This window comes from Anopheles gambiae, chromosome 2, assembly GCF_943734735.2.
Source record: "Anopheles gambiae chromosome 2, idAnoGambNW_F1_1, whole genome shotgun sequence".
NCBI lineage: Eukaryota > Metazoa > Arthropoda > Insecta > Diptera > Culicidae > Anopheles > Anopheles gambiae.
The window spans coordinates 116566245-116592815 of NC_064601.1; the positions used below are offsets into that span (position 1 = coordinate 116566245).

At 46.8% G+C, this 26571-nt stretch overlaps 3 protein-coding genes across 20 annotated transcripts in view; 1 reads left to right on the forward strand and 2 right to left on the reverse strand.

Annotated features, from left to right (window-relative positions):
- Window positions 1-794: 794 nt before the first annotated feature.
- Window positions 795-2451, reverse strand: LOC1269647 (Golgi-associated plant pathogenesis-related protein 1). 6 transcript variants are annotated; one of them, XM_061648730.1, is made up of 4 exons: window positions 2290-2451; window positions 1433-1520; window positions 1247-1364; window positions 795-1183 (listed from the first exon to the last, which is right to left on the reverse strand). In XM_061648730.1, the coding sequence occupies exons 2-4, from the start codon at window positions 1435-1437 to the stop codon at window positions 863-865; spliced, it is 444 nt and encodes a 147-aa protein (XP_061504714.1). In that variant the 5' UTR covers window positions 1438-1520; window positions 2290-2451; the 3' UTR covers window positions 795-862. The 6 variants fall into 6 exon arrangements, with proteins under 6 accessions (XP_061504714.1, XP_061504713.1, XP_001687886.2 ...); XM_061648729.1 differs by having other exon boundaries at window positions 2254-2380; XM_001687834.2 differs by having other exon boundaries at window positions 2014-2361.
- Window positions 2326-20706, forward strand: LOC4576363 (uncharacterized). Of its 9 annotated transcripts, none has more exons than XM_061648719.1 (6): window positions 2326-2467; window positions 11209-11401; window positions 17497-17629; window positions 18417-19258; window positions 19316-19636; window positions 19715-20706. In XM_061648719.1, the coding sequence occupies exons 2-6, from the start codon at window positions 11364-11366 to the stop codon at window positions 20088-20090; spliced, it is 1710 nt and encodes a 569-aa protein (XP_061504703.1). In that variant the 5' UTR covers window positions 2326-2467; window positions 11209-11363; the 3' UTR covers window positions 20091-20706. The 9 variants fall into 9 exon arrangements, with proteins under 9 accessions (XP_061504703.1, XP_061504704.1, XP_061504708.1 ...); XM_061648724.1 differs by lacking the exon at window positions 2326-2467 and adding an exon at window positions 6254-6507; XM_061648723.1 differs by lacking the exon at window positions 2326-2467 and adding an exon at window positions 6408-6562.
- Window positions 20707-20832: 126 nt separating this feature from the next.
- LOC5667033 (potassium channel subfamily T member 2) overlaps window positions 20833-26571 on the reverse strand; it is a 150290-nt gene continuing 144551 nt past the window's right edge. For 2 of the 5 annotated variants that reach the window (XM_061648707.1, XM_061648709.1), the window contains 4 exons: window positions 26200-26405; window positions 25835-26123; window positions 25560-25745; window positions 20833-25483 (listed from right to left, as the gene is read on the reverse strand). In XM_061648707.1, the coding sequence (XP_061504691.1) occupies window positions 25232-25483; window positions 25560-25745; window positions 25835-26123; window positions 26200-26405 (933 nt within the window). In that variant the 3' untranslated portion in view covers window positions 20833-25231. Of the gene's footprint in view, window positions 25484-25559; window positions 25746-25834; window positions 26124-26199; window positions 26406-26571 lie in introns of those variants that run through there. The other 3 variants (XM_061648711.1, XM_061648710.1, XR_009765353.1) reach the window with 3 other exon arrangements.

Sequence of the window (26571 nt, forward strand, 5' to 3'; positions counted from 1 at the left end):
CAGCAATGCCAACGCCCAGTTGCTGAGAGCCCTTCCACACGACCTGTGTGAAATGGCCCACGTTGGGGAAATTGCTTCCCGGATCGGCTGCCCCGAACGTGTAATTCTTCACTTCACTGTACCACGAGTCAACGGCGTCTTTTCCTTCTATGTTGGCTCGTCCGAAGCAAGCGTACAGATTTTCACCATACTTATTCGACGAACGATGCTGCAGTTTGTTTTCTGTGGCTAGTTTCTGCCAATTACAGGTACACAGGAGTCTATTACCAGTTGAATTTTAAGTAGGGAAAGTTTGTTGTACTTACATTTGCCCATTGTTGTGCAAATTCGCAGAGATTCTTATTTAACTGCAACGGCTCTGCGGAATGCTGTGCCCTTAGTTCGTTGTGGCGGTTAAGCACTTCGAGCTGGAACTGTGTGAAACTAGACGGGAGACATTATACAAACTTTGACAATCTTGCAAGAATATCTCCTACTTACTTCATACTGTTAGAATACTGACGATGAGTCGGCTTGCACAACTGATGTAGAGTACATGGCCAGTTATCAAAAGAACCCGTGTTTATATGCATGTAGCGAGACCTCACGTTTCAGGGGCACCGGTATCATAAAGGCAGGACTTAGCTTGGGAGTATCTGAACCATATAAATTGTGATATCGTTTCCGGCTGTCTTATCAACAAGCGACCTGTTATCACTGGGCCAATCAACAGAAGAAAGAGGGGAAATAGAGATAGAGTCGCATGGGCATTGTTTGATGAGTCCTACAGATTAGGGGTGAATCATGGACACTGATTTTAGGCATGGTGGACTGAATCATTTGGGCTTTTATTTCCCATCGAACATCTGCTTCCGCCTGTGCCTCACGAACGGGTTACATTGGCCGGATACTCGTTGCCAAAGTTGCCCGGAGGATCGTAATTGCAGACGACGTACACATTCTTTCCCTGCACAGCAACACCGACGCCCAGTCTGCGCGACTTCTTCCACACCACCTGCGTGAAGTGGCCGACCTGCATGAAGTTTGACGGCTGGGCAGCGCCAAACCGGTAGTATTTGATCTCGTTGTACCACGAGTCAACTGGCTCCTGGGCAGTGACACTGGTTTTGCCGAAACACGCGTACAGGTTCTCGCCGTACTTGTTGTTGGTGCGATGCTGCATGACATTTCTGCTCGCCAGGTACTAGAACACAGGTCAGGAAAAAAGGTTGAGGATAGGTAGGTGGAGAGGGTGTATACTACTTACGTTTGCCCACTGCTGAGCATACTGGCATATGGCCGCGTCAAGCACTAATGGCTGTGCCGAATGTCTCGCTCGATACACATTGTGACGCTCGAGAACTTCGGTTTGGAACGTGGTGAAACTACACCGGGACGGGAGAAGTTAGTTAAATGGGAATGTTGCGTTGAGCTGAGCCTCGTCGATACCTACCTCATTGTTGGTACTGCTTGCTCTAGACTAGACTTTGGGTAATGCGATATGAGGATACTGCTTCTTTATATAGTGCACTGATACTGTTCTGTTGACAGATAAAAGTGTGTTGGGTTCATTAAATTCAAGTGTAAATTGCATAAACAATTCTGCGAAATCTTTGGCACTGTTCCTATCTATATTGAATGTTACTTTGTATCAGTTTTGAAGACATTTATCATACTCGTATCATTACAGCTAATCCATTGTTTGAAGTAAAAATCCCAAACTCTTGTGACACCAATAAATTAAACGGTTTCCAGGAATCTGTTTTGATGATAAAACTGAACGCTCTTTCATTTCTTTGCTACTTCTTTAACCTTTGACCCCATTTGGCTTGCTGCAAGCGAAGGTTACACATTTGACAGTGACGATAAATTAAAAACCAATCAACAATTGCTGCACTCGTTGGCTCGTGTTGGATGCAATTGCAATTAATTGAAAAATGCTTTCAACTGTGCAAAAGGCGACAATATATTAACGATCATCTTGTGACAACCACACAGTAAACGCGCTGGATGGATAATGACCGCTACACTTACTCTCTCTCTCTCTCTCTCTGTCTCTCTCTTTCTAGAATTGTGTCACTATCACTATTTGCGGCACATAAGCTACACCCGAACTATCTGCGAATACCCGAACTTTTTTGCAAACACTCCTATCCAAGTGACCACTGCCAACTGCCTTGGTCAGGAAGTAATGATAAATTGCATTGCATTGTGTGCGTGCGTGTGCGTTTTTACACCAACACCATGCGACACGAGATTGCAATAGTGACTCACTGATAGTGACCCGATTTTTCAATTGGCTCCACTGACCAAGTGCTCAGTTTAGTTTCCTCCGTTGCATCAATTGGCATAGTGCGCATTTCGCTCCCTGTGCCTTCTTCAGTGGAAAGTTCTTGCTCATTCTTGCTTGCAAAGTGTCAGTTCTCCTGCCCAAGGGGCATCACATCTCGAAAGGGTCGAAAGAAATGGTGCAAACTAATAAAAGCGGGTGAGTTGTGTCTCATCGATTAGTTTACATTACAGGTCATTATAGGAGAGATTAGATTAGACAGCAATCGATTGTATAGAATGTTGAGATAGAAATTGTTTATTTGAATTATGTAAATATTACCGCATGATCGACAGCACTGCATGGATGGATGGACAGTTGGTGCGCCATATTTGTGAGTGGATGTCCCGTTCGTGGATTTAAACTGCCCCGGTTCCCATGGTCCCATCTATTGCGATGATCATGACCCTGACCATGTGTGTACTTCCCCTGTTTTCTGTTGTGTGTAGTTCGGGTTACTTGATTGCTTTCCGTGTGGGGAGAGCCGGGTTGTGGCCAAAATTGAATGTTATCCGATGGTTCGTACATGGTTGTTGCCACACGTTGGTGGGTGTGCACTGGCCGTATATCTGTCAAGAGAGGCGCAAAAGATAAGTTTATGAAATTGTAAAGTATCATGAAAGGGAAAGGTCTGCCGGGGACTAGAACCGCCCACCGCCCAGTAGCAGAGTTGGCAGCTTTTGGTCATCTGTTTACGATTCCGTAGATTGCTCGGGTCGGTTCCACACACTTTATAACCACATTTTACTGCTTTTTCGATAGGTTAAAGCGTTGGGTGTAACAATTGGCTGCAGAAGAGAATCGTTTAACGTGTTTTGCGAGAATGAGAGAATGTCCCATTGGTTGTAGCAAACAAAGGCCGATCGTTTCTTATCGCTTATGTAAATAAACACACCAGCGCGTCTGGTAATTATCGGTGCATTCGGTGCATCGGAAACGTAATTATCACTTTTCCGGAAATTGTGCATTGGAACGCACGACGCCAGTCACGCACGCATGCAATCGGGTGGTGGTCACACGAATCACGCACACTTTCCGGGAGTCGTACACTGACCTTTCTCGCTTTGGGTGAATTGAATCGGATCGGACAACAATCGAGCACCACTGCCATGGTCGCACGTGACCGAACGATTCCGTCCCCTTGGATCGATCGAAATCAAAAGAGGATGGGTGGGAGACTGTGCTGGATTGTTTGGCTTGGGGCGGTGGTTGGCCACTTAAAGACGCTGTTACATTCAAGATCAAAACATTCCAAACAGTTTTGCTGCTCTATCGCTGGGCCACAGACCAACCAGTCTCAAGAGGCCAGCCGAGCTAATCGTTTGTTAATCACGAGCCGCATCAGCATATCGGAATCTGATGCTCGCTTCAAGTGGTTCAGGCTGGAGAGTGTTTGCATGAACGGTGGAAAACCGAACCATCGAGCTCGCCTATTAATTGTGTGTGTTTGCCAAAGTGTTTGCAAGGTAATGGAGGGTTGAGTTTTGGAGAGAGTGCGCTTCAAGTGTGTGTGTGTTTTGGCTCGCTCAATTTGGTAAGTGATATGTGTCGAATATACATTTTATTGTGCAATTGTCTATAACCATGCTAATTAAGTGAAAAAGTTTATGAATTTAAACAGCAAAAAAATGTCGCCAAACTGATTTAACAGCAAAATTGCAGCCGTTGTAACGTATGGTGCAACAAATGCAATAAACGCTTATTTGGCGACGTTGTTCGGGACCGTTGTTGCTGCCCTAAATGCTTATGCTCACCCCTTTTATACGGAAAAAAGGGAGCGAAATAAATACTTTTATTTGCACATACACCACACATTCGTTATGCAAATTCAGCAGTTGAGAGGCGTTTGGTTTTGTCGCTTTCCTAACACAAACACACACACACACACGAGTGGTGCAACGATGCAGAGACACGGTTCGATCGAACCTTTTCATATGCACCTTTCCTTTTGGCACCGGTGCAATCCGCGCAATTTATGCAGCTTCGAACAATGACCTGTCTTCGAAGCATAACAAAAACCACCAACCAAAGACTATCTGTTCTGTTCTGTTTTGTGTGTGTATTTTTTCGCTTGCCTGCGTTTTTTGCTCCCTCTTTGGGAAGGCATAAAGCTGTAACAAATGGGTGCCCGGGAAAACGCCACAGCGTGTCCGGGATTCCGCAGCCAATAAACAACAGGCCGCGTGTGACAGGTTTTTGGCACCCTGTGCACTAAATGCTTGCTGCTGGGAAGGACACGAAAGATGCGCAAGGTTTGCGGATACACTGAACCGCCGGTCACGTGCGTCGAAGGGAGATGGCAGCATCAATGCGGATGCGTAAAGTGGGCGCGCGTACTACAATGAGTTTGTAAAACCCTGATGGAAGGGAACAGTGTGTGTCTTCCTTTGTGTGTGTCTGTATTTGTGTTGGTGTGATGGTAGTGTTCATTCATATTCAATATAAATAAAGGATGAGGTGCAATGGTTAGCTGCCTGTTCCCTGCCTTAAGGACGTTTAACTGCGGAAGGGCATTTTATCGAGCAGCATGCAGCATACAGAAAATCGATACTGCACTATTGTACCTTTGTAGAGGGATTTTGTATGGCGGGGCGAGGAAACAACTGATTCGTTCGAAGTAAAAGATAAACAAAGTCGGATGCATCGAATGTTTTACGCGGCACCAAGCGTCCGCTTTGAGGTTTCCCCCCCTGTTCGCTGCACATCACGTGCTACCGCGGGGCGGGAAGGCGGGAGAACTGAAGCATAACTCTGCGCATTTGTTTGATGTAAACCAGCAACAACGCCGGCACGGGAAGGTAATTTATCCAGCCCTTTTTATCTCTAAACAAACGGACGGTTGTGCGGCAAAAAAGGCGGCAAATTGAAAACAAACCGCCGCCTGCTGCTGCTGCTGCTGTTGCTGCTCCCGGGATGCGTTATCGGCGTGCTATGCGTAACCTTGATCTTAGTCGCCGGCCGGAGCGAGAGAGAGAGAGTTGAGCGCCCAAGAGAGCCGATATGAAGCCGCTGTGAGTGTCGCTGGGGGAGCCGGTGAGTGTGTGCGCTGGAGCTCACGCGCGTATCGCGTTGTAATCGGTATACAGTGTGGCGTTCAACAACAGCTGTAAATATGAGGGTGGGTCCATCTAATGATGTAATGCTGATAAAATAATCTGTATCTGGTGATAAGCTTTCTTTTATGACAGTTATCAGCTTCTATGAGATTATAGTTATAACAGTGTTTTTGTAATTCGTGCAAACAACATTTGAAGGATCGCCTGCACGTCACCGTTTTGAGATTAAACAATCAACCTTAAGGTAACCCCGTATCATGTCAAACATTAATATTATTTAGTAAAATGGTAAGAATTAAGGGTGCAGTGCTCGTTAGCCAGTCTCGTAGTACAGTCGTTAACTCGCACGCTTTAAGAACATACTGGCCATGTATTCAAACTTCATACGTACCGAGCCCCCTTAAGGATTGTCTATCCTACTATCAACAAGTCACATATTTTGTCAAGTTTATTAGTGTCTTTGGCAAGTCTAACCGTGAGGCCAGACGAGGTGAAATGTATAGCAAAATCAACTATTTGACAGGCTTTAGCAAAGTTAAAGGGTTGGGGTAGATACAACATCTGCTCTCGAAAATCACTTAAAAAGAGCATCTTCTTAAGCGGAACATTTACAAATGGGAAGAAATGATGAACTATTGACTGAAAATTAATGAAATACTTGATATTGAAGATTTTGAATGGATTTAGTTGCGTTATTTGTTAGAATTGCACATCAGCTGGTTGTGTGATGCGTTATCTGACCGATATTTCACATGTCAAATAGTTCATAGTTCGCTGTATATTTCACCTCGTCTGGCCTTGCGGTAATCCAACAACGACTGTTGCGTCTATTAAGAACATGAAAAAGGTTTTTATTAATATTTAATAAACGTAACTATTTATAGCAATATACCCTTAGTCGGGAGCCTTTCAATGAAGCCGGTAGACCAATGAGGCTGAAAGAGAATGGCATTATTTTCGCTCCGCAAAACGCATTTGCGCATGGTGCGCCCCACAGTGTATTCCGCAGCTCCAGCGCCGGGAGCTGGAGTGTTGGCCATGCATGCTCAAACCGTTCTCATCAGTTCTCGTCGAGCGCTCGGTGTTTTCGGTTTCGTTGCAGCAATTGCGGCGTCCTGTGGTTCGGGTGTTAAAAGGGAAAAAGTAAATTTTCCACCGTAGCCGCGCGTGGACCGCTTTTCGCGTTAGCGTGCTTTGCGTAGGTGTATGTGTGTGTGTGTCCCTCCGACATTTTCACCCCAAAGCCGAAGCCTGGGAGTCGGGTACAGCGGCATTTGGCGTTGTTTTGCGTCCATCCGACGATGCTTGCAGTCGAAGGCAGTGCGTGTAAATAATGGATTTGTTGCGAATTTGAACGTGGCCAAACATTGGTGGTGATGGTGGTGGCTGCCTCTAAATTATCGAAGTGAATCATCGTTCTATCGTAGGATGGGGCAGAAAGTGAAAAGAAGTGAAACAATTTTCGAAAAAAAAACACGCACACAAACACGTGCTGTGTTGTTGTGATAGAAACATTTTAGCCAAACGGGGCATGTCGTTAAGTAAGGAAAGGAACGATTCGCGATTCGTGTGGATGCATTTGTCTGGCAATCGTTCGTTGGCGGCTGGAAGGCGGAAGTTAGAATGGAGATAGGGAGGAGGTTGCGTTAGAACACTCATGTGTATCATGTGGCGAGAAATTAGACCTCCCCCCTGTGCGAGGAAGTGTGTTTCCTTTCTAGCGTGTGTTAAGACAGCGGTGGAATAGTGTTTGTTTATACATCAACTTTGGGATGGTGAAGGAATTCTCGAATCGCCGGAGGGCTGGAACGGTGCCGTAATAACCCCAACCAAGACAAGAAGTTTCTGCAAACTTCTGCAATTCTTCTCCCATTTTGCTTGGAGGCCTTCTTGACCTTTTCCGAAGGCGTCGTTAGTTGACGATGGCGAGAAGCGGGCGGCTTATGAAATATGAACCGACCAGGCGGGGAGTAATCGATCGCTTACTTACGCGCCGGGGAAAGTGTGTGGCGCGGGAAATTGTGGCTGGTCAAACGATCGATTGATTTGCTTCCGGTCAGCGGGAGGACGTTCTTTCCCCCATTAGTAGTCGGATTTAGCCCGACCGCTGTGCTATAGCCACGGTCGCATCGTCGCAAGGTCAATCGGCTCATTACCTTTGCAGCACAAATACGGGAAACGGCCACCAACAAACAACAGCCAGCAGTAGCACCCCAAAACATTAACTATAACGACCCTTTAATTCTCGTCTCTCTCTCGTTCTGTCTTTCTATATGCAAAACCTTCGCATACATTAGCGCACGCCGAAGGTTCGGCAGATGAAAGTCATGAAAATGTCACACAAACGGCGTTTGTGGACAGGCCGCAGGCGGACAAATATAACATAAATAATTGACAGATTGGAACTGCGGGAGAAGGATGAGATGAGTTTTAGTTTTGTTTTCTGAGGCCATTTTACGATTCATTGTGTTTTTGATCGAGCAAAAGGGGAAGGGTGTATGGAGGCAGGGAACAAACTATTGTTTGTTTGCGATAAACTGTGAAGCACAATGATTTCGTTGCCTTTCGGTCTCTGCACATTCATTTCAGTCTGAATGAATTTTTAATTCGTTTCGCGTCCGAATTCAAAACTGTTTGGGTTTGGGTGCTTCTCCCTCTTTACCCAGGGTGGCCTCACCCTCAACCATCTCAACCTCCCACAGCGCCCGTAACCTGTTGTGCTGTGGTTGGCTTTGATTTTGGACACGCGACATACTGCCGCTCCACTCAGCAGGCCAGGTCCAGTCCAGGTGTTAATAATAACCTGCTCGATGTGTGTGTATGTGCGTGCGTGTGTACGCGCGTACGCATCGCATACTTGGATCGTCTGCCCATGCTAGGAGGCCTATTTTGGGGTGACGATTTGCGATGAACACTTTCCCGGAAGTAATGTGCGGCACTCGGTGGACTCCACATATTTATAAACGACTCCGGCGTGCGAAATAGAACCACGTTTGCCGTTTGATTAATTTGGTTGTCACATTGCAATGGGGGGGTTGGATGTATAGGAGGAGTACTGGAGCAGATTGGCTTTTTGGGGTAAGAGTTGGCTGCTAATCGGCCCACGCAAAACGCTTGTGGTTGATTTATTGGAAATCTATTTTGAAGCGTGGAGTTGGAAATTTTGGGTGGGAGCAAAAAAGTCCCCCTCTTCCCAACAACTGTCTCGCCGCAACAGAACAGAAGCCGGAAAAGTCATTTGGACAATTTTTGCTTCCCTTGTTCGGTGTGGAATGAGGCTCACGGCACCGGCAAAAAAAACCTTCCCAATCAATAATACCAAACCTCCAGCAGGAAGCGCAATTCCCGCTTAGCCTCCAAAATTGAAACCCTCGAGATTGTCGTTCGTCGTCTTCCTTTTTTTGCCGGTTCGTTCCCTCTGTCTCCCGGGGACGCCGGGACGATGTGCTAAATCACCCTTCGGAAATCCTTCTCAGCAATTGCTGTGTACAAACGCAGCCAAAATAGAAGGAGGGAGACTAGACAGACGTTCGGAGCCGTTGAAACTCTGCTTCCACGTCATCTTGTAGGTTTTCGTTCGGTTGCCTTGGCGACGGAAGCGAAGGTACGGCCAAAGATGGCGGTTTGCCAACAGGGCGAAACGATGCTATCTTCAGCGCATTTTCCTTCGCTTTAATTTTATTCCACATCATCCTGCGGGCATGTCCTGTACGTGTGAGAGTGTGCGTAAGAGAGCACGTTGTCTGCTGCTGGAGTTAAGAAAAGCCTACAGAAAAGTGAAATTACCGGCATTGAGTGACTGTGTGTGTGTGGATGTGTGTGTGTGTGGACGCGCGTTTCCTGTCTTGTACAGGCAACCGGAACGAAGCTAACGAACGGAAGAGTTTTTGCCTCCAGGACGGAGGCCCAAAATTGGGTTTCCATCATATCCATCGCCGGTGCTGCTGGTTAGATGAATATGAAATCGTTCCACTCGAAGGCTGGGAGTTGAAAAGTTCCTGCTCTTTCCGTACGTCATCACGTCATGGCGCTGTGTGCATTCTTCAAAGTTTGAATATTTCATGAACTGATGGGACGTTGAAATCAAGCAAAATCGGGCGCGCCGCATTGGCTATGGATGACGTCAAATTCACTCTCCAGCGGAAAGTGCAAACTTTCCTTACATTGCTTGCGCTTGTTTTGAATGGCTGGAAAATTCTCATTACAACGCTTTGAATAGAACAACCGGCTTATGAGGAACCCGCGCTTCCTTCGATTTGACCTAGTTGTGATTGTTGTTTACAGAGTGCCTTTTGAAAACTGAGCGACAGAGCAGCCATTGAACGAAGGTACTAGATTATTAAAACATCGAAATGATTCATCCGGTGGAGGTTCTCTTATCGTGCGCAATCACATACACACACGCAAAAAGATACGCCGCCGAGATGAGAACAAACATCATGACGAGGGCGCGTGTAACCTGTGCCACAGCGCAGGTTCCTCGGACACAGTAGTGCCTCGGCATCGAGATGATGGCGGTCGAGGGCTGTCTATCTGCATGCGAACCAATATTTGCAGTAGAGATTGAATTGAACAAACACACACAGACGCAGTGTGGGGAAGATGTTAAAAACAGAGAAGAGCAGAGACGTTATTTGCATGGCTGCTTTAAAGAAATGGCCACACACACTCGCTGTCGAACCGTAAAGTCTCTCCATTCCACCGGGGAATTAACACCGCCGCCTGCCAAGAGTGGATGGTGATCAGCAGATGATAATAAATATGTTAATATTTGAGCACATAAAAACAGTGCGCAGCGCAGCGCCGTGACACTTCTTCTGCCTTCTGCCTTCTGGTGTCAACAGCCGGAATGTAACCGGAATCACTCTTCGGTTGAGGTTGGGTTGGGTGGGTTGGCTGGCGAGTGCTTGCTGATTTATGCTCTGGAAGGCTCCGAAGCTTTGCCTTTTGCGCGTTTGCCGGTTAATTGATCGCATCGGTCGCTGAGGGAGGGGTTGAGCGACGAATTGGAAGTTCATCTCGCCACTGTTTCTGTTTCATTTTATGGTTCGTGAAATTTTAATGCTTAACCTCGCCTGGCGACACTTCGGGAAGGAGGGAAGTGTCACCCTCTCCGAGCTACTTACCGAGTCAACCCACACACTCTTTGCAAGCGACAAATTGCTTTGGACGTCCGAGCATGAGCATTGGTCGAGTCGAATGTCGCTTTTGTTTAATCTCCCCAAAAAAAAAAACGGCTGAGCGCTGTGGAAGCGTTACAATTTCAAGATTACGTTGCAAGAAGTCTTGGGACATTCCCTTGCAAACTGTTTGTGCAACAGTGCAGCGTTTTGTTTGAACAGACGTTGTTGTGGCTTGACGATGGCGTCTCGAAGTCGTCGCCCTGGGGATTCGCACTCCCCCCCCCCCCTACGAAGGGGGGGTGGGTTTGTGGTGCGCTTAATGGTGGTATACGCGACCGCATCGCTTATCGCACCACAATCGGCGATCATCGTGATCAATGCAATCGATCTCTCGAGCCCTCGAGTTGGTGTCGGCCGTGTGATTTCAGCTGCGTCAGCTCTATACCAAGCCACCATACAATGGGGTTGACTTGAAGTACGGTCTCCTCCCGTAACTCACCTGAAAGTGGGGGGGGGGGGGGGGGAGCGGGGGCCTTTGCGAATGCCGCAAAACAGGTTGTTAAAAACACGTGCTCGGAATTGCAAGTTTAGGGACGATCGTTCGGTATCGTACATTCCCTTCCCTTCCTGTGCCGTGAGTTGTGAAAGAAATCGTGACCGTTTGCCCAGACAAATGCATCTCATCGTTGTTTCTCCCCACACACACACACACACAAACAAGACCATATGGATAGGAAGAACCGAGTGGCAGTGGAAGTACAAATTTTAGTGAAAACGGTGACTATCGTAAACAAAGAACGGTGTTAGTGGCGAGGAACGGATCGCGTGTGTTTTGCTGCGTCTACGGATACGGGCGGAAATTGCCTTCCGGGCAGGATGGAGGTGTGCTGCTTAAAAATGGCATCCAGATGCAGGTAAATATACGGCAAAACGGACGCAACCCAACCCGGAGAAGTTGTGTGAAATGTAGAAGGTGTTCGCGATGATGATAACTTACTCGCTGCTTGCCTGTACAGGAATAGAAATGTGTGAAACACTGCCACCTAGTGTCTTTACTCCCCTCTAACGATTCCAGCTGGATAAATAAGTGAAGAAAAATACACACTGGGTGTGCACTCGGAGCACTGGGTGGGGAGCTATAAGCTCAAAATTATCTGCAAACGTTACGAGAACACTGCAGTAAACGTGGCAGCGGACGTAAACAGACCCTGTCCGAGGGGCAGCAGAATTACAATTTTGGGACAAATTTTGGATGTCCAAGGGCATAAAAGATTACAATTGTGGGGAGCGCGTGGACCATAAACATGGACGTTTTTTTGTGAGGGGGGAATGGGCATCTGGAACTTGTTTTGGCAAACACAGACACATTGTAAAAATATAGTTTTAACAGTCAGGAAGCGAGACGAGAACGATCATTTACGCGCGTGTCATCATCATCGTCATGTTGATCTAGCGCCAGTTTTGGAACGGAGTAATGAAAATGAAACCCCTTCGCCCGGTTAGCACAATGGCCCAGTTTCGTGCTTGTCGATACGATCGGGCGACATTGTGGAGCGAGAGACGCCCGCGAGGGCACATCGCTGAAAACCCCTATTCAGACAGACAGTGCGTTCTATTCTTCTGGCGCAAACCCACCGTTTCCACCACTCCGATGATCACTATCACGATTTACGGTGGCAACCACATGCAGCAGCAGATGATCGGTTACGATTCGGTCGCGTAAGTGCATCATGCGCGCGCCATACTGTCCTGCTGCGTACGCGTCATCTGGTAAAAGGGGCGGTAGCAGATGAGCAATTTATCACATCACAATTAGTGCGGGTTTGCAGTTCGGGAGGTGGAATTGGGGTGAGTTGCACAAAACCATGCTGCCATTCAAGCGTAAGGGGAGGAAGCTGCGCACTTGGTGGCGTACAATAATTCATCCATTGCCGGAGAGGTGCAATTACGCGCGATGGGAAAAAAAGCTAGTCGATGGGGGAAGGGAGGGAAGCTATTATTATTATTTAGTCGCCATTATTAGTCAATCGAACGACGACGTGGCCATTGTAAAGGGATGGTGGGGGTCAATTGGGGAGGTTTTTGTTGTTGTTGTTGAGAGGAAAAGATTTTTCATTTCCGCTCGTTATGCACAAAATAATAGACCACGGGATGATAGTTGGCTGAAGGTTTCGGGCGATCCCACGGGGGTGCAGATAATGCTGGAATGATCGCAACAAATGGCATTGGGTTTGGGGCTGCTTCTGCAGTATAATAGACCGAGCGCCAATGTTTGTCAAATGGCAATATTTAGATTGGTCTCTACAGAGCGACCCATAAAGATGAGGTATTAGCACTGTTTTTGGCTTTTAAAGTGCGCGAAAACAAGCTAATTGGTTTTAGTGCACGGGCGTTTTTTGCAACAATTGAGACATAAATTTTGAGCGAAGAACCCTACTGCCGGGGCTGGGAAAGATTCGCTAATGTGCGAACTGTTTCCGTGTGTTGGATGGGAAAGTAAAGTTTGCCACCTTCCGTCAATGGTGTTAATTCGGATGCGCCACGAGTTGCGCCGTTTTCCACGGTGAACGGTTGGACGGAATTTATCGCTTTCGCGGACATTATTGAATCATGACAGCTTGGAGTGGCGGGGGGAGGTCAATTAATAAACCTCTTCATTACATCAATCTTTATAAAGCGACGCCGAACGTTTTGTTACGTCCGATACAGTCGATTGATAACGTCAGCACAGCCGACCGTGGTGCCGTGACCAGGAAAGCTCATTTATCAAAAGCTGTTTCAATCGTTCGTTGCGCTTCGTTGTGAACGAGAACGAGACGATCGTCAGAAAATGACACGAAACCAAAGTAAACAGCAAAACAAAAAACAAAAACAGTTGCAAGAAAATCGTCTGTACTGCAAACGACATCATCGCCATGCTATGTTTGATGGTGGTTGGAACGTGATAAAGTGTGCAAAGAACGCTAACAGACGCGGGTCGCTCGAAGGCTCACAAAGGAAACGAGCAATTCATTACTTCCCCCACCCCCTTTCCCCAAAAAAGAGTCAAAAGAAACACAAAAATAATGGAGGAATGTGGGCCGGTATTTCGCCAACATTGTCATCGGTTACTGTGTTTGTGTTGACAGACGGTGCGGGAGCTCCCGCACGACGACCGGCAGCAAACATCGGATGTGCCTGTCAGGCTCCGTTTAGGGGTAAGGATGTTGTTGGTTTGTTTGTTTGTGTATCTTTCGTTACAGTAGGCCATGCTGTTTTGTCATTGGCAGTGTGTCCTTTATTATTACCCTATCGCAGTAATAATGTGGACCCCAAATATCAATTGACAAGCTTTCCGTGTGCAATGGTTTGGCTCGAGTCGTTAAAAAGCGAAGCGATTCATAACAGCTTGGGTTCTGTTTATTTAATGGGAAGTGCAAAAAAGTGGTCACTTTGACGGGGTTGCGATGCGGGTGAGACGGCCAGCTTGTAGTTTTTGACGTCTTGATTTCGTGTTTCCCAGCCCAGCCTGTCCATTTGGTGCGGAAATGTTTCGTGTACTCTCTCACGCTACGCTAACGGTGGGAAAATCTCACCGCTCGTAGTAACATTTTCACGACCCCTTCCCCCCCCCTCCCACTCATCACTTTACCTTGCACTGTGCCTTGCGGTAATGGCAAAGTACAAAGTGTGACCTTGACATTCGTAGACCACCAGCCTAGATGAAGGGTGTAGTGTGTACCATGTTACCGTGCCGTCCATCATCACGAATGCATGCGGGTTGTTGTCATGGAAAGGTTGTTTAACTGGCTGCTCGCTCGGCCCCTATTTCTCATCACAGTAAGCACAGGCACGGTGGAGCATGGAGTGAGAATTACCTGGAAAATGGTAATATGTTCGGAATGGAGAAGTTTGGGTTGCGATAAACATCGTATGTAAAACGTGGTTTAAAGTTGAACGATACACCAGGCCCTGTGGCTTCCGGTGATGCATATTTGCATTTTCAATTTCCACCATTGCCCCTTTTGATGCACACACACACACATTCTGTGAGGGTGACATTGTGAGTGCATTGGGAGGACGCCGCAATACATCACCAAACAAAACAAAACAAAACAAAAACATAACTCAAAACACAGTTAGAAGCAGCGTTTTAGATTACGATTGTTATTTCTGTTCAACATGCACGGCCTGGGACAACGGTGACGGTGTGCAACGTGTGCCACTAATGGGGTTGAAAAGGTGAAAAGAACCGCAATTAAAACTTTGTTTTGCACCGCGCTAGCTCTGTTTTTGCGTGTGTGTGGAGAGGTGCAAGTGCAAGATGACGTTATGTTTGGTTTTGTTAATTTTAATTACGTACCACGGAACTTGGTAGAAGCTGAATCCACAATATGGGAGCATTTTATTGGCAGTAGTTGTATGTATTTCGGCAACTGAGAGTAATGTTTGGTACGCTTTATCTTATCGGTGAGTTGTGCTGCTTTTTCAGTACGATAAGAACACTCTTAGCTCGGTCCTCAGCTTCAAATGGAGAATGCAGGTTCCAAGGGCGGTGCAAACACACGAAGCAATGCTTATCTTCGATTGATAAGAATTTAATTGTACCAAAAAAGGTACTTCAATTTTCGGTCTAAAGCATCGAAATTGAACGTCATCCTTGACGCAGCCGGAACTTTGAGAAAGGCAAACAACGAGTGTGTCATGCTGGGGGAGACGAATGAACTTTATTCTCTAATCAACAGACTCTGGCACCCTTCTGCTTTCTTCAACGACTGTTGACCTCACTGTCTGGGTGCTTATCGTGCTTGCACGTCTTGTTTTATAGGTGTTAAATGAAGTGTGTCCGACTGCTTGTCGGATTATATCATCTCCGTGGTGTGTGTGTGTGTGTGTGGATTGTCGGAAGGAAGCCATATCAGCAGCGACGGAAGCATAGACCCAGACAAGTGATACACGTTAGCTTCCTCTCTTACGACCTATGTGTGTATCGGATGCCATGTTTGGAGTGGCCACTTACTTCTGCTAATCTACTGTGTGCCCTGCCGGACAGCTGACATTCACACACGGTAATCGAATTCAATCGCGATCCAATATCGCCTCGCAACCAATTGGTGCATGCTGTCTCCACTGTGCACCTTCTCCCTCCACTCTTGCGAACCAGATATGCCCCCAGAAACCCTTTGGAAACCCGTCCATCGATGCAGCGCGCCCTTCTTTCTCACACACACGCGCGCCCGGTGGTGCAAAACGTGCAATCGATTAACATGTGCATATGATTTGCACTGGTGGACATTTCCTAAAGTAAACAACCGATCAACCGATTTCGCACCATGTTGGCCGAGCCGATCGAGGTAGGCCGAGCGGTATCGGTGAGTGCGAAAGCGATACCATTGCACTCGCGCACTGTCGCATAAAAGGGCATCGTCGTCGCGCGAGTGCGTTGCGCACGGTGGCAGTATGCAGTTGCGTATGAATATTTAACCTCAATGTATGATGTATTAATTATGGTGCTGTTACAATTATGAGATTAATTATCGCTGGTAAAGTGGAAGGAGGGGAGGGTTGTTGCTGGCGGCCGAAGTGCATCTTGCCAGCCTTTGTCAACGCGTTTGGTTTCTATAGTTCTCTCTTATCTCTTTCACCTAAAACGGGGTGGCAGCTCAGCCGCCAATACAAGCACGTTCTACTCGCTACGCAACGGGGCTGTGGTGGAATGTATCGATCGATAAATATTAACGAAGCCCTTTTCCAAACTTCCCCACGGTCGGTTTGCCCTTGCCGCGATAGCCATAGCGTTTGGGTATAGGTCCGAACAGCACCTTTCCGTTCGAAAAGATTGAATCGTCAGTTGGGTGAGAAAACGGCGACCGCCGCCAGACAAGACACAGGACCGTCCGTGTGGCCGGTGTGGCTGCTTGTGTTTTATGTGAACATCCACAGCAGCAGCACCGTTTCGTGAGTGTGCTTTCGGTGCTGGGGGAAGTTTTACATCGCGATGAGAGCATTTGTTTGCTAATTAGTGTAAGTAAATTTGTAAACGTTCAGCCGACAACGACAAGTTTGTTAAGAAGAAGAAGAAGAAACACGTGAACGAACGGTCGCCTTCGGTGGGGATTGGTACAGCAAAACGAACGGGAAGAAGTTAATTGTGATTCATGGTGCTGGGTCACGAAGAAGCCGATGGTGAAGGTGTTAAATGTCTCGAACGTGTGGAGGTTTTGTGCGTGATGTGCTAAGAAGTGGAGTTATGCGATTTCAGCGTTTGATCCGCTTGATGCGATGGCTAGAACCAAAGTGATCTAATGGCTGTATTCACAAAGCATTATCAAACATTTTAAAAGTCACATTTTACACTTGTTTGTTGGTTGGAAATCCATCGCAATCTCATGTAATGTAAAGCGCAAACATCCCTGGGAACATCCCTTCATTGACATTCTGCCGTTCATTGGAATACATTTACGGAGGCGCTACGTCACGTCAATATCCTTTTTACCCTCTTGCACACATACCCAACACCAACGAATGGCAGCAAAACCTGTGGTTTAGACTTCATTGAGAATGTAAACATGATTTCACGCGGCCCTTTTTATGCTGCATGCGGATGAGGCACAGTGTCACGTCTTCTTGAGGGAAAACCCCCATCTGGCATCTGACTCGCTGAGCTGGGAAAACTGATTTGAGCCTTTTTCCCTACCGTTCAGATCAGTGTGTGCCTTCGTCCAGCACGGTTCGTGGTGTGGAGTTGAATTCTGAAAAGCTTTGCCAAGGTTTGATTGTAATCAAAGGCGAAGGGTTCCATCCATCCATCGTGCGGTTTTGCAGTGACTTTAAGAAGATGTGGCGAACGCCCGGATTGTGCAAGTAAATCCGTTGGAGGGCATTTGTTTGATTTTTCATCCGTGAAATATTGTACTGTTCTTCTCCTTTCCTTCCTTCATTTTTTTGTTTGCTTAATCAATGTTCCAAGTGAACCGGAAATAGCGAAAGATTTTAATAATGTCCCAAATTATTCTCTTTTTCAAAACAGACCGACGCGACCCATCAAGGACATAACGCAGCTCTCCTCGGCCGGCTCGTCGCACGACTGCGGTGCCCTGTCGCGGGTCGTAATGGTCAGAAAAACGGATCAGCGCGTCATCAATCACAAGGGCAGCCAAAAGGTAGGTAAGGGTAGCAAAAGGGTCGGTGGGTCGCATCCGGCGCAAAAAGCGCCCGTGTGCAGCGTAGCGTTTTTTGTGTTCTCCTTTCTCCAGGCTCGTTCGTTCTTTCGTGCCCCGGGCGGAGAGGCATTAGTATAGAAGAATATTGCGGCATTTCCTTTTTCCGGTTGACTGTGTGTGCCGGGACGACGTATGAACGGAAGCGACTCTTTTGCACACATATGCTTTTTTTTGCACACAAAACGTGGTGTCTTGGGCGGGCATAATAATAATGTGCTCATGAATGGAACTCCCTCACAGAAGAAGCATACGTTCTGATGGGTTTTTATTGAATTACATATTTTCTTGTAGGAGAAAAGGTCGTATGCATAAAAAGCCTCATGAAACTTTAATGTGTGTAGAAGGAAATTGTTCAAGGATTTGTGCTGCTTTTGCGGGAATAATAAATAAGCTTATAAATTGGGATGGCCTACTGAGCATCAGCTGGCAGCTTTTAATGGCTTTCTTGTGGTTCCACAACTCCAAATTTCAAAATTGGTTCCTGATACCAAGTAGGCGAACAAAAGCTCTCCTTAGGCACTGAAGGGTTTATGCTTCACTCCAAACAATCAGACTGAATGAGCAGCACAGTAAATGTCGCCCTCCGTTTTATGGGCATTTGATTTGGGACGATAAATTTTCACTTATCCCTGTTTCCCATTCGCTGGTGGGTAGCGTGACGGAAACAAGTTTGCGCTTTTCTTCTACTAACGTTTGTTTCTCTCTCCTTTTCCCTCTTTCTCTTTAGGATCCACTGTGTGAGGTCATTACGATGGAAACGATACAAACGTACAAGGGCCACAAACCGGACCGGACGGTAGTGTTTAGGGAGAAGTTTGATCTCACCGGCAACGACATGTCACGGTCGCTTTCGACCGGCAAACTGTCCGTCGGTTCGCCCCGTCTCTCGATATCGCCGCTGCGCACGATCCTGACAACGAGTGCCGAGCTGGAGAAGAGCCGTGCCGCGGCAAGTGATCGAAACAACAACAGCACCACCCCTAGCAAGACGCCGACGAGCGAAAGCAAACGCGTCAATGGGCAGACTGTGGTTGGTTCGCTTCGGCCAAAATCGCTCGACCGGGGCAACAACAATGCGAGCCCGCTGTTACGCCACTCGAAGAGTCCTTCCAAGAGTCCATCGATCGGGAGTTTGAGGCCTGCGGGCTGTGGCGGATCGCAATCGTCGCTCCGTGGTAGCACCCCCTCACTGTACACCGACTTTGAGCGGGAGTGTCTGAAGGCACACAACGAGTACCGGACACGGCACGGGGTGCTGCCGCTGAAGCTGAGCAAGCGACTGTGCCGTTACGCGGAGGAATGGGCCAAGGTGATTGCGGCCCGAGGTGTGCTGGTGCACCGGAGCAACTCGGCGTACGGGGAGAACATCTTCTGCTCGTGGAGCTCCTCCAGCACGGGAAGCAGTGCGAGCAGTGTGTGCGTGAGTGGACGGGAACCGGTCGAGAACTGGTACAGCGAGATCGATCTGCACGTATTTGGGAAGGAACCGGCGACGCTGAAGACGGGCCATTTCACGCAGGTCGTGTGGAAGGATAGCCGCGAGTTGGGCGTTGGTGTGGCACGCAATCGGTAAGGATTTGGCTTTTCGCTATTGGAGTGAGGCATATTGACTTTTTTTTTTTGCAGTTCTGGTCAAGTGTTTGTGGTAGCAAACTATGATCCACCGGGAAATTACATCGGCAGCTTTGCCAAGAACGTTCCACCAGTGGGAGGGTTCGAAATTCCGAAGATTATCGTTGACAAACCGTCCGCCCTGAAGCAGACGTCGGTTGATGAATCGTCAGGAAAGACGACAATCTCCTCCTTGCGGCGACCTGGCACCGAAAAGCCCGAAAAGCATGTGCGCATTGTGGACGAAAATGATCCGGATCAGTTCGATGAGTTTGCGGTGGCCATGTTGAAGCATCACAACGAGTACCGGAAACGACACGGGGCAGCCGATTTAATGTAAGTGGCTTTAGGGTTTGTTTTGGTTCTGCTGAAGAGTGTTGTTTAAAACGTTGCACCTTCTTTGATTTGTTTTAGCCTCCACAAAGAGCTGGTTCGCGATGCGCAACAGTGGGCCGAAATTTTGGCCCGGGACGACCGGTTCACCTACCGGCAGAACTCCAAGTACGGCGAGAATCTCTACTGCCTGTGGTCGTCGGACAGGAACGCGCGGCCCAGTGCGCGCGACGTTTGCCGGTCCTGGTACGAGGAGGTGAAACAGTACGCCTTCACGGTGGAGCCGCGGGCCGCCATCAAGGGCGGCCAGTTCACGCAGATGGTGTGGAAGGGCACGAAGGAGCTGGGCGTTGGGATGGGTCAAACGCGCAGCGGCAAGGTGATTGTCGTCTGTACGTACTATCCGCGCGGGAACGTGCTGGGACAGTTTCTGGGGAATGTGAGCAGGGCGCGCTAAAAGGGGAAGGGAGTGTATGGGGCTTTAACGATAACTGGGGAGGGGGGGAAACAGACAGTACCTTTTCATCAAACACACGCGATAATCAGGGGAGAAGCCTTAATCCGAGTAGGGAAAAACACACGTACACGCACATTTGCGTCCGCGCGAGCAGTCTGGTTACCATTTACTAAACTAAACGACCCAGATATTTAGCACCCGTATTGCGATGAGGGAAGTGCAGTTATTGAGAAGCTATTTTAAAGCCTCAAATCACCTTTTTATATACGTACACATAAGCAAGCTTTCATGCAGAGCGCAAACGGACGACGGAGAGGCGCTTGCAAAACAAAACTGCACAAATTTAACAAATGCATCAATCCAAACGTGTTACCAGTTTCATGCGGCACATTTTACAGTATGCGCTTATTCACACACAAACAAACAAAAAGCATCCACGGGAGCTTATTTATTCGACATATGTATTCGCGTTGTTTTACTTACACCGCCCGATACCGTGGCTGATACCGATACCGTGCAATAAGGCGCATATGTCTATATGTCCTGTACCTGTAAAAAACAGTTTGTACCATTTTGTCTCAAGTTTCATCCAATAAAATACACCAATTAATTCACAAACACACACACATCAAAGTAGCCGTGGGGTTCGTGTCTTGCCGCAGCGCTCAAGTCTTTCCACCGATGTTTCTTTCCGCAGCACAGTACCGCCTAAATGTATGCAACCCTGCACAACGCACCGGTGTATATTTTAATCAAATCTTTATTTTTGAATCGATCAAGAGTTTAATAAATGTGTTTTTTTTATGTTTTCTGCCTTGCCTGAAAGGCAGGTTTGCTGCTCTTCTTCCTCCTCGCTCGCTACGTCCTATTTCTCTCTCTCTCATTACCTCTCTAGCTTGCTTTCTTGTTCTTCTGAATGTTTCACTACTATCGGTATATTCCGGATGGTTGGGGATGGTGGTAGAAATGTACAGGAGTCAGAGCTAAAGCGGTGGGCCGGAAAGGAATCAAAAGGGAAAGCAGAAGCCACGTTGTACGGGGCCTACTAGCCACTACCGAAAGGGGTGTATGTATTTTCTATTACGTGTACTTGAATTGAACTCCGAAATTGGTTGCTAATGCTCGGGTGCGATTAATATGCTTTGAATGCTGCAACGTACAGGGGGTTGTTGGGTTGGTGCGTGAACAAAATTAGTCAAAACTTTACTGCTGCAATTGCGCTCTAAATGCATCACTTCCGGTAGTTTCATTTTCCCCTCCTTAGGTGGTGCAATTATTGTTAGATTAAAAAAAAAACAAACGAGATTTCAAAATCTAAACCGTTTCCGTCTATTTTTAAGCACTAGCATATGTTATGTTGGTTTTGTGTGGTTGTTGTCCACTCTATTACTATGTGTGTGTTTCTGTGTATTCTTCTCGCGTCATTGCCCTTTGCTTGAGCTCTGTGCCTTTCGACTTGTGCCTTTTGTTGTGTGCCCGTTCGTGCCGGTCGGCGGCTGTTGCACTATTACTTTCTTAACTGCTTAGTTTTATATAATACAAAATGTCCGGACCGATTCTATCTTACACAGCACAGCAATTCATCGGGCGCTCTTCTTCTTCTCTTTTGGGTTGTTGCATTTATTTATTTAGATTTTCTTTCTCTTTCTTCCTCTCATATGATCGCTTGATGTGTTAGAGATTACAGTTATATTCCAAAGCTTCGCGTCCGACTTGACGCTTGACACCTAAAATTCCATTCCTAAGGCATTTTTAGTAGTTGTAACAGTTGCTTCGAACACTCTCACCAGAATGGCACCTCATTCTATCTTTCTCTCTCTCTCTCTCGATCTCACGCTCTCTCTTGTTCGACAGTTGACAGGTTCTCTTTCTTTTTAGCAATGCAGTGTCGATTGGTGAGGTGAGGCTCTTTTCGTCTCATCTCGCTCTCTCGTTTGCTTGCTGTCTCTTTCCTAGCAACCAAATCACACGCTCGCTTTTTCGTCACGCTAATGTATTATGTAGTCGGAGGTGGGGAGAGACGGGGTAATGGTGCTATGAATTAAATATTCTTCTATCCTTCTCTTTTTTTCGCTCTTTTTCTGCCTTTTTCTTACCCTTTCGATTAGTAGTTTAGTATGATTAGTATAATTAGTACTTGCAAATTATTATTTTATATTTACTCTCGTTTTCCCTCCCTTTCTTTCTCTTACGATCACGTGCTTACGATTACACAGTGCTCGTTCAAAAAGGGAGGCGTTAGTTGACTAGTTAGTTTTTAAGCATGTTGTCACACTGTCTGTCTGTCTGTCTGTCTGTCACCTCCTTCATTTTTACATCCCGTCAAATAACGTCTACAATTATGCCTACAGTTTTCCGACATTTCCACACAAACACGCGCCATTTCCTTGGAGGCTGTCCTGAGAAATTTTCCTCCCTCTCTCTCTATTTTCTTTATCTTCCACACTCTTCCATCACCCCCAGCCACAGTTCTAGTAGCGTTCTAGTAGCCGTTTGATCCGTCGATTTACCCTTGCCCATTTTGTAAAGCGTTTACAGTATACCAAAGCGATGATTTTTTCTTACTTGAACGTGGAGCAGAAGCACCCGAGAAACCGGGCCCTGTTCCGTCGTTTGTTGATTTTTGTTTTAAGACCGTTGTTTGTTTGTTCAAGTTTGTTTGTTTGTTATACGAAAGTCGTACGAGAAAAATCGAAAAATCGAAAAATAAACTCTTCCTTTCTCTTAGATTTGATTCAACGCAAAGGTAGTCTCTAAGTACATTACACTATGTAACAGTAGCTTTTTGTTTGTTTGTATCTGTTTATAAATGTAGATGTGTGAGTTGTACAGTTGTTTTCCCCGCTTTGTCATCTAACAATTGTGTTTTTAACAGAGTGCTTCCATACTTTGATAAACACTTTAACGATATTTTTGATTTATTGAAAGAAAGACATGATCAATCGGAAAGAAGGTAAACGTTGGCCACAATACAATGTTGAATTATTTATCACACTTTAAAGCGCCGCAAGGGCATTTGTATCTTTTTGACATAAAGTTAGCTGCCTAAGAAGCTTAAAAATTGCACACAATTGTTAGTTGACATGAAAGGAAAAACCCAATCCCACTATTACTACAATACTTTCTCTATTAATGTATCTTATGTACAACTTCTGACTATTCTTTTACTCTGTTTTCAGTGTTACCACTCTAATATTATGCACAGTGTACGAAAAAGGAAATTGAATATTTTACTATAAACATGAGACTTTTAGAAAAATATACCTATTTATATATTCCTCTCCAAATTCAACGTTTAATCAAATCCTCTCCGCTTCCAAACACAGTGGCTTGATAAACATTTTGTTCCGAAGCAGTAACCGAAACTGAGTGCATTCGGAGCTCTTAAACGTAACGGATGAACCCCTTAACAAACGTCCAAAGCAACGGGGGTTGTAGCAGGGTAGTAGCTTTAGTAGTAGTTAGACCATTTTTTGTTATTTTTTTCTCTTTTTTGGTGATATTTTTCAAACCAGCACCTGTTTTACAGGACGAGAACATGGGGAGGGTGGGTTAGGATGATAGCAAAATGATTGATAGACCAGTATCCTGAAGGATGGAGGGAGAGAGAGAGAGAGCATTCACAATTCAAAATCTCAAAGCAAAAGAAAGTGTTCTTTCGATGGATTGCTTCTAATGCTAGTTTTTTTTCTTCTTCTTCTTCTTTGATTCAATAAAGGACACCTGCTAGTGTACATTTTATGTACAGTGTGTTGTTTTGTGGGTAGGTGTGATTCACATTACACACTATACGATGCTAAATCATTGCTAAATCAATTCGTTCCTACTCAGCTACACACTCACACGCACTCACACACACTCACACACACACTCTGTGAGTGTGCACAGTCTCTTCTAACTACTGCACTGTTGTTCACTACATTGGACCACTTGGTATTTGGGTTTTATAGGCGAGCTAATTACGCTACAGGATACAGCGGAGGTTTCTTCCCATCCGCCGAAGCATTTAAATCTTTTTGTTTTTTTTTATTGTGCAAACCAAAACAATGCACCCTTGTAAGACAAAACCATCAACAACTGCAGGGATAACGCGCGTAATGAGAGTAATATCACTATTTACAAGTGAGCGCGCACACACACACTCACACTGAGCGCTCATCATTCGATATGATCGCACAACATACATGCATCTCGTTTTCTCTGCTCCTAAACACACACACACAAACACAATTGTATCCGAGGAGGCGCTGCCATCGCTTGCCAATTTGGCAGTATCGTTGCGGCAATGTGGCGTGTTGCTATAACCTCTCGCAGCTCGGCATTGTTAATATTGTTGACCATTTTTCTTGTTTTCTTGTTTGTTTGTTGGTAGTGTTCCGTTTCGTTGCGTCCCCGTGTTTGGCCGTGTATGTACAAGGTATGCTCCAAACCGTGCGGGAACCAGTCCTTAATTACTACATACAAAACACACACATACAGTCACTGGTTGTGTTTTTCTATGTATGTGTGTGTGCATCTTCTCCTCGAAAGTAACGACAACTTTACAAGCAACTGTATGGTTTCTGTTAGCATTAGTAGTAATAGTAGTAGTTGTAGTAGTAGCAGCAGCAGTCTTCTCTCTAGCACTGCTTCCTATTGTTCTGTGTGTTTGCAGTATCAATGAGTAAGTACAAAAATTTACCATTTGTGTTGCCTTCGGTCCACCTTTTTTGTCCAGCTGTGTTTAGTAAGTGTTCTTATTCTTCGTAGGGTCTAACCTTGCTAAGTGTGCTATGTATCAGTGAAATCGTGCTACGCATGGCGTCTTAACGAACCCGTTGCCATCTGGTCGTTGGTACTCTACCGGTTTGCTTTGTTTCTTCTGTTCGTTGAATGCTATCGATCTAGTAGTCCTGGGTTAATGCACAGGAACAGTACAGGATAGTGGAGGGGAGGGCGCTACTGTGACCCTATTGTAAAGCTCTGACATCCCTACGGTTGAGTTAGGGAGCTAAACGGTCTCGATCGCGAACGGATGACGGATGGGCGGTTTCCTCTCTCATCTAGTACCTACGACTGCAGCGACGGGCGTTTGGCTAGCTCTATATCCACTTGTTGTTCCGTACCGCTGAGCGGAGCCTGCGGCCCCACATTAAGTTATATCATACTATCGTGCCATGCAGATGCTGGGGCTGCTGCTGGGAGGATTCGTTCTGCATCTGGATGTTCGGCGTTGAGGCGCTATTGTTCGACTCGACGGCCGTGCTCAGCCCAAGCGACGAACCGCCGAGTGTGGAACCGCCCAGCGTTGAGCCTCCCAGACCGGAACCGGGTCCACCGAGCGTAGACGGGTTAATGCCACCGCTCAGGCACGGTACACCGATGATTGGTAGCGGTTCTTCCGGTGGAGTGACCTACAAAACGACACGAGTGGAGGTTAATCATTGGACCTTCGATTATTCGGCCGTGTCTCCACGAGATCCTCCTTACCTCGAGTCCGATGCTACCGTTCAGAGCAATCTTGATCGGGTTCGAGTGATTCGTTGCCTGCATCAGGGTCGCAAAGTGGCTGATGCCGATTTCCTCCAGCGATGACTTCCGGCGTCCCGCTGCCCCGATGTTCGGCAGTCCCTGTCGCAGTGAGTTGGAGCGTCTCAGCAAGATGTCGCTGTCAATCTGCACAGTTCAAGGAAACACACAAAAAAGAACCAATGCAGTTAATGCCGCTCGAGAGAGGGACACCTCTTCATCACCCCCTGGCTTACCCTCAAGGAGTTGCTCCTTCCCCGCATCTGTCCCATTGCATTAGGACTATCTGGAAGAGATAGAGAATTCGATTTTGTTGTGACCAGCGGAGGCGCCCGGGGCGTTACGTAACCTGACATCGGCTGCGGTCCACCGATGGTGTTCAGGCCGATGCCGGAGCCGCGCCGCGAGCCGGCCGCCGCCGCCGCCAGGTTGATGTTGGAGCAGAATGATATGTTGGACTTGCGGCGCGAGTTGTGCCGCTCGAACGTTTTCTGGGCCGAGAACGGAGAGGGCCGTACCAGGTAGCTGGCGAAAGAGGAAGAGCACAACAGTGTCAGTGTATTCATCGCGTAGGGTCAAAAGTCAAAAAGGCGTGCCTTACATGATGTCGCCCTCCTCCAGCTTCAGATCGCATGACGGGTTAATGATCACGTACGACAGATGGTTGCGCTTTTCGCTCACATCGTCATAGTCGATGCTCGGTAGATTGAGCGACTCCATCCGACTGCGCACCAGGTTTGCGATCTCGGCTCGTTCGATCTGCTGCACGTGGTTATCGCGCGCCTCGTCGGCCATATTGATCGAGTACTGTACGATCAATCGAGAGGGACAGATACAGAGACAGGGACAACAAAAGGTTGAACGGCGCGCACGAGCGGTAATACACAGCGTTGACAATAAAGAGAATAGGAATAAAAGAGAGAGAAAGAGAGAGAAAAGAAATCCAAACTCCGATTAGATAAGCTTCGATGTT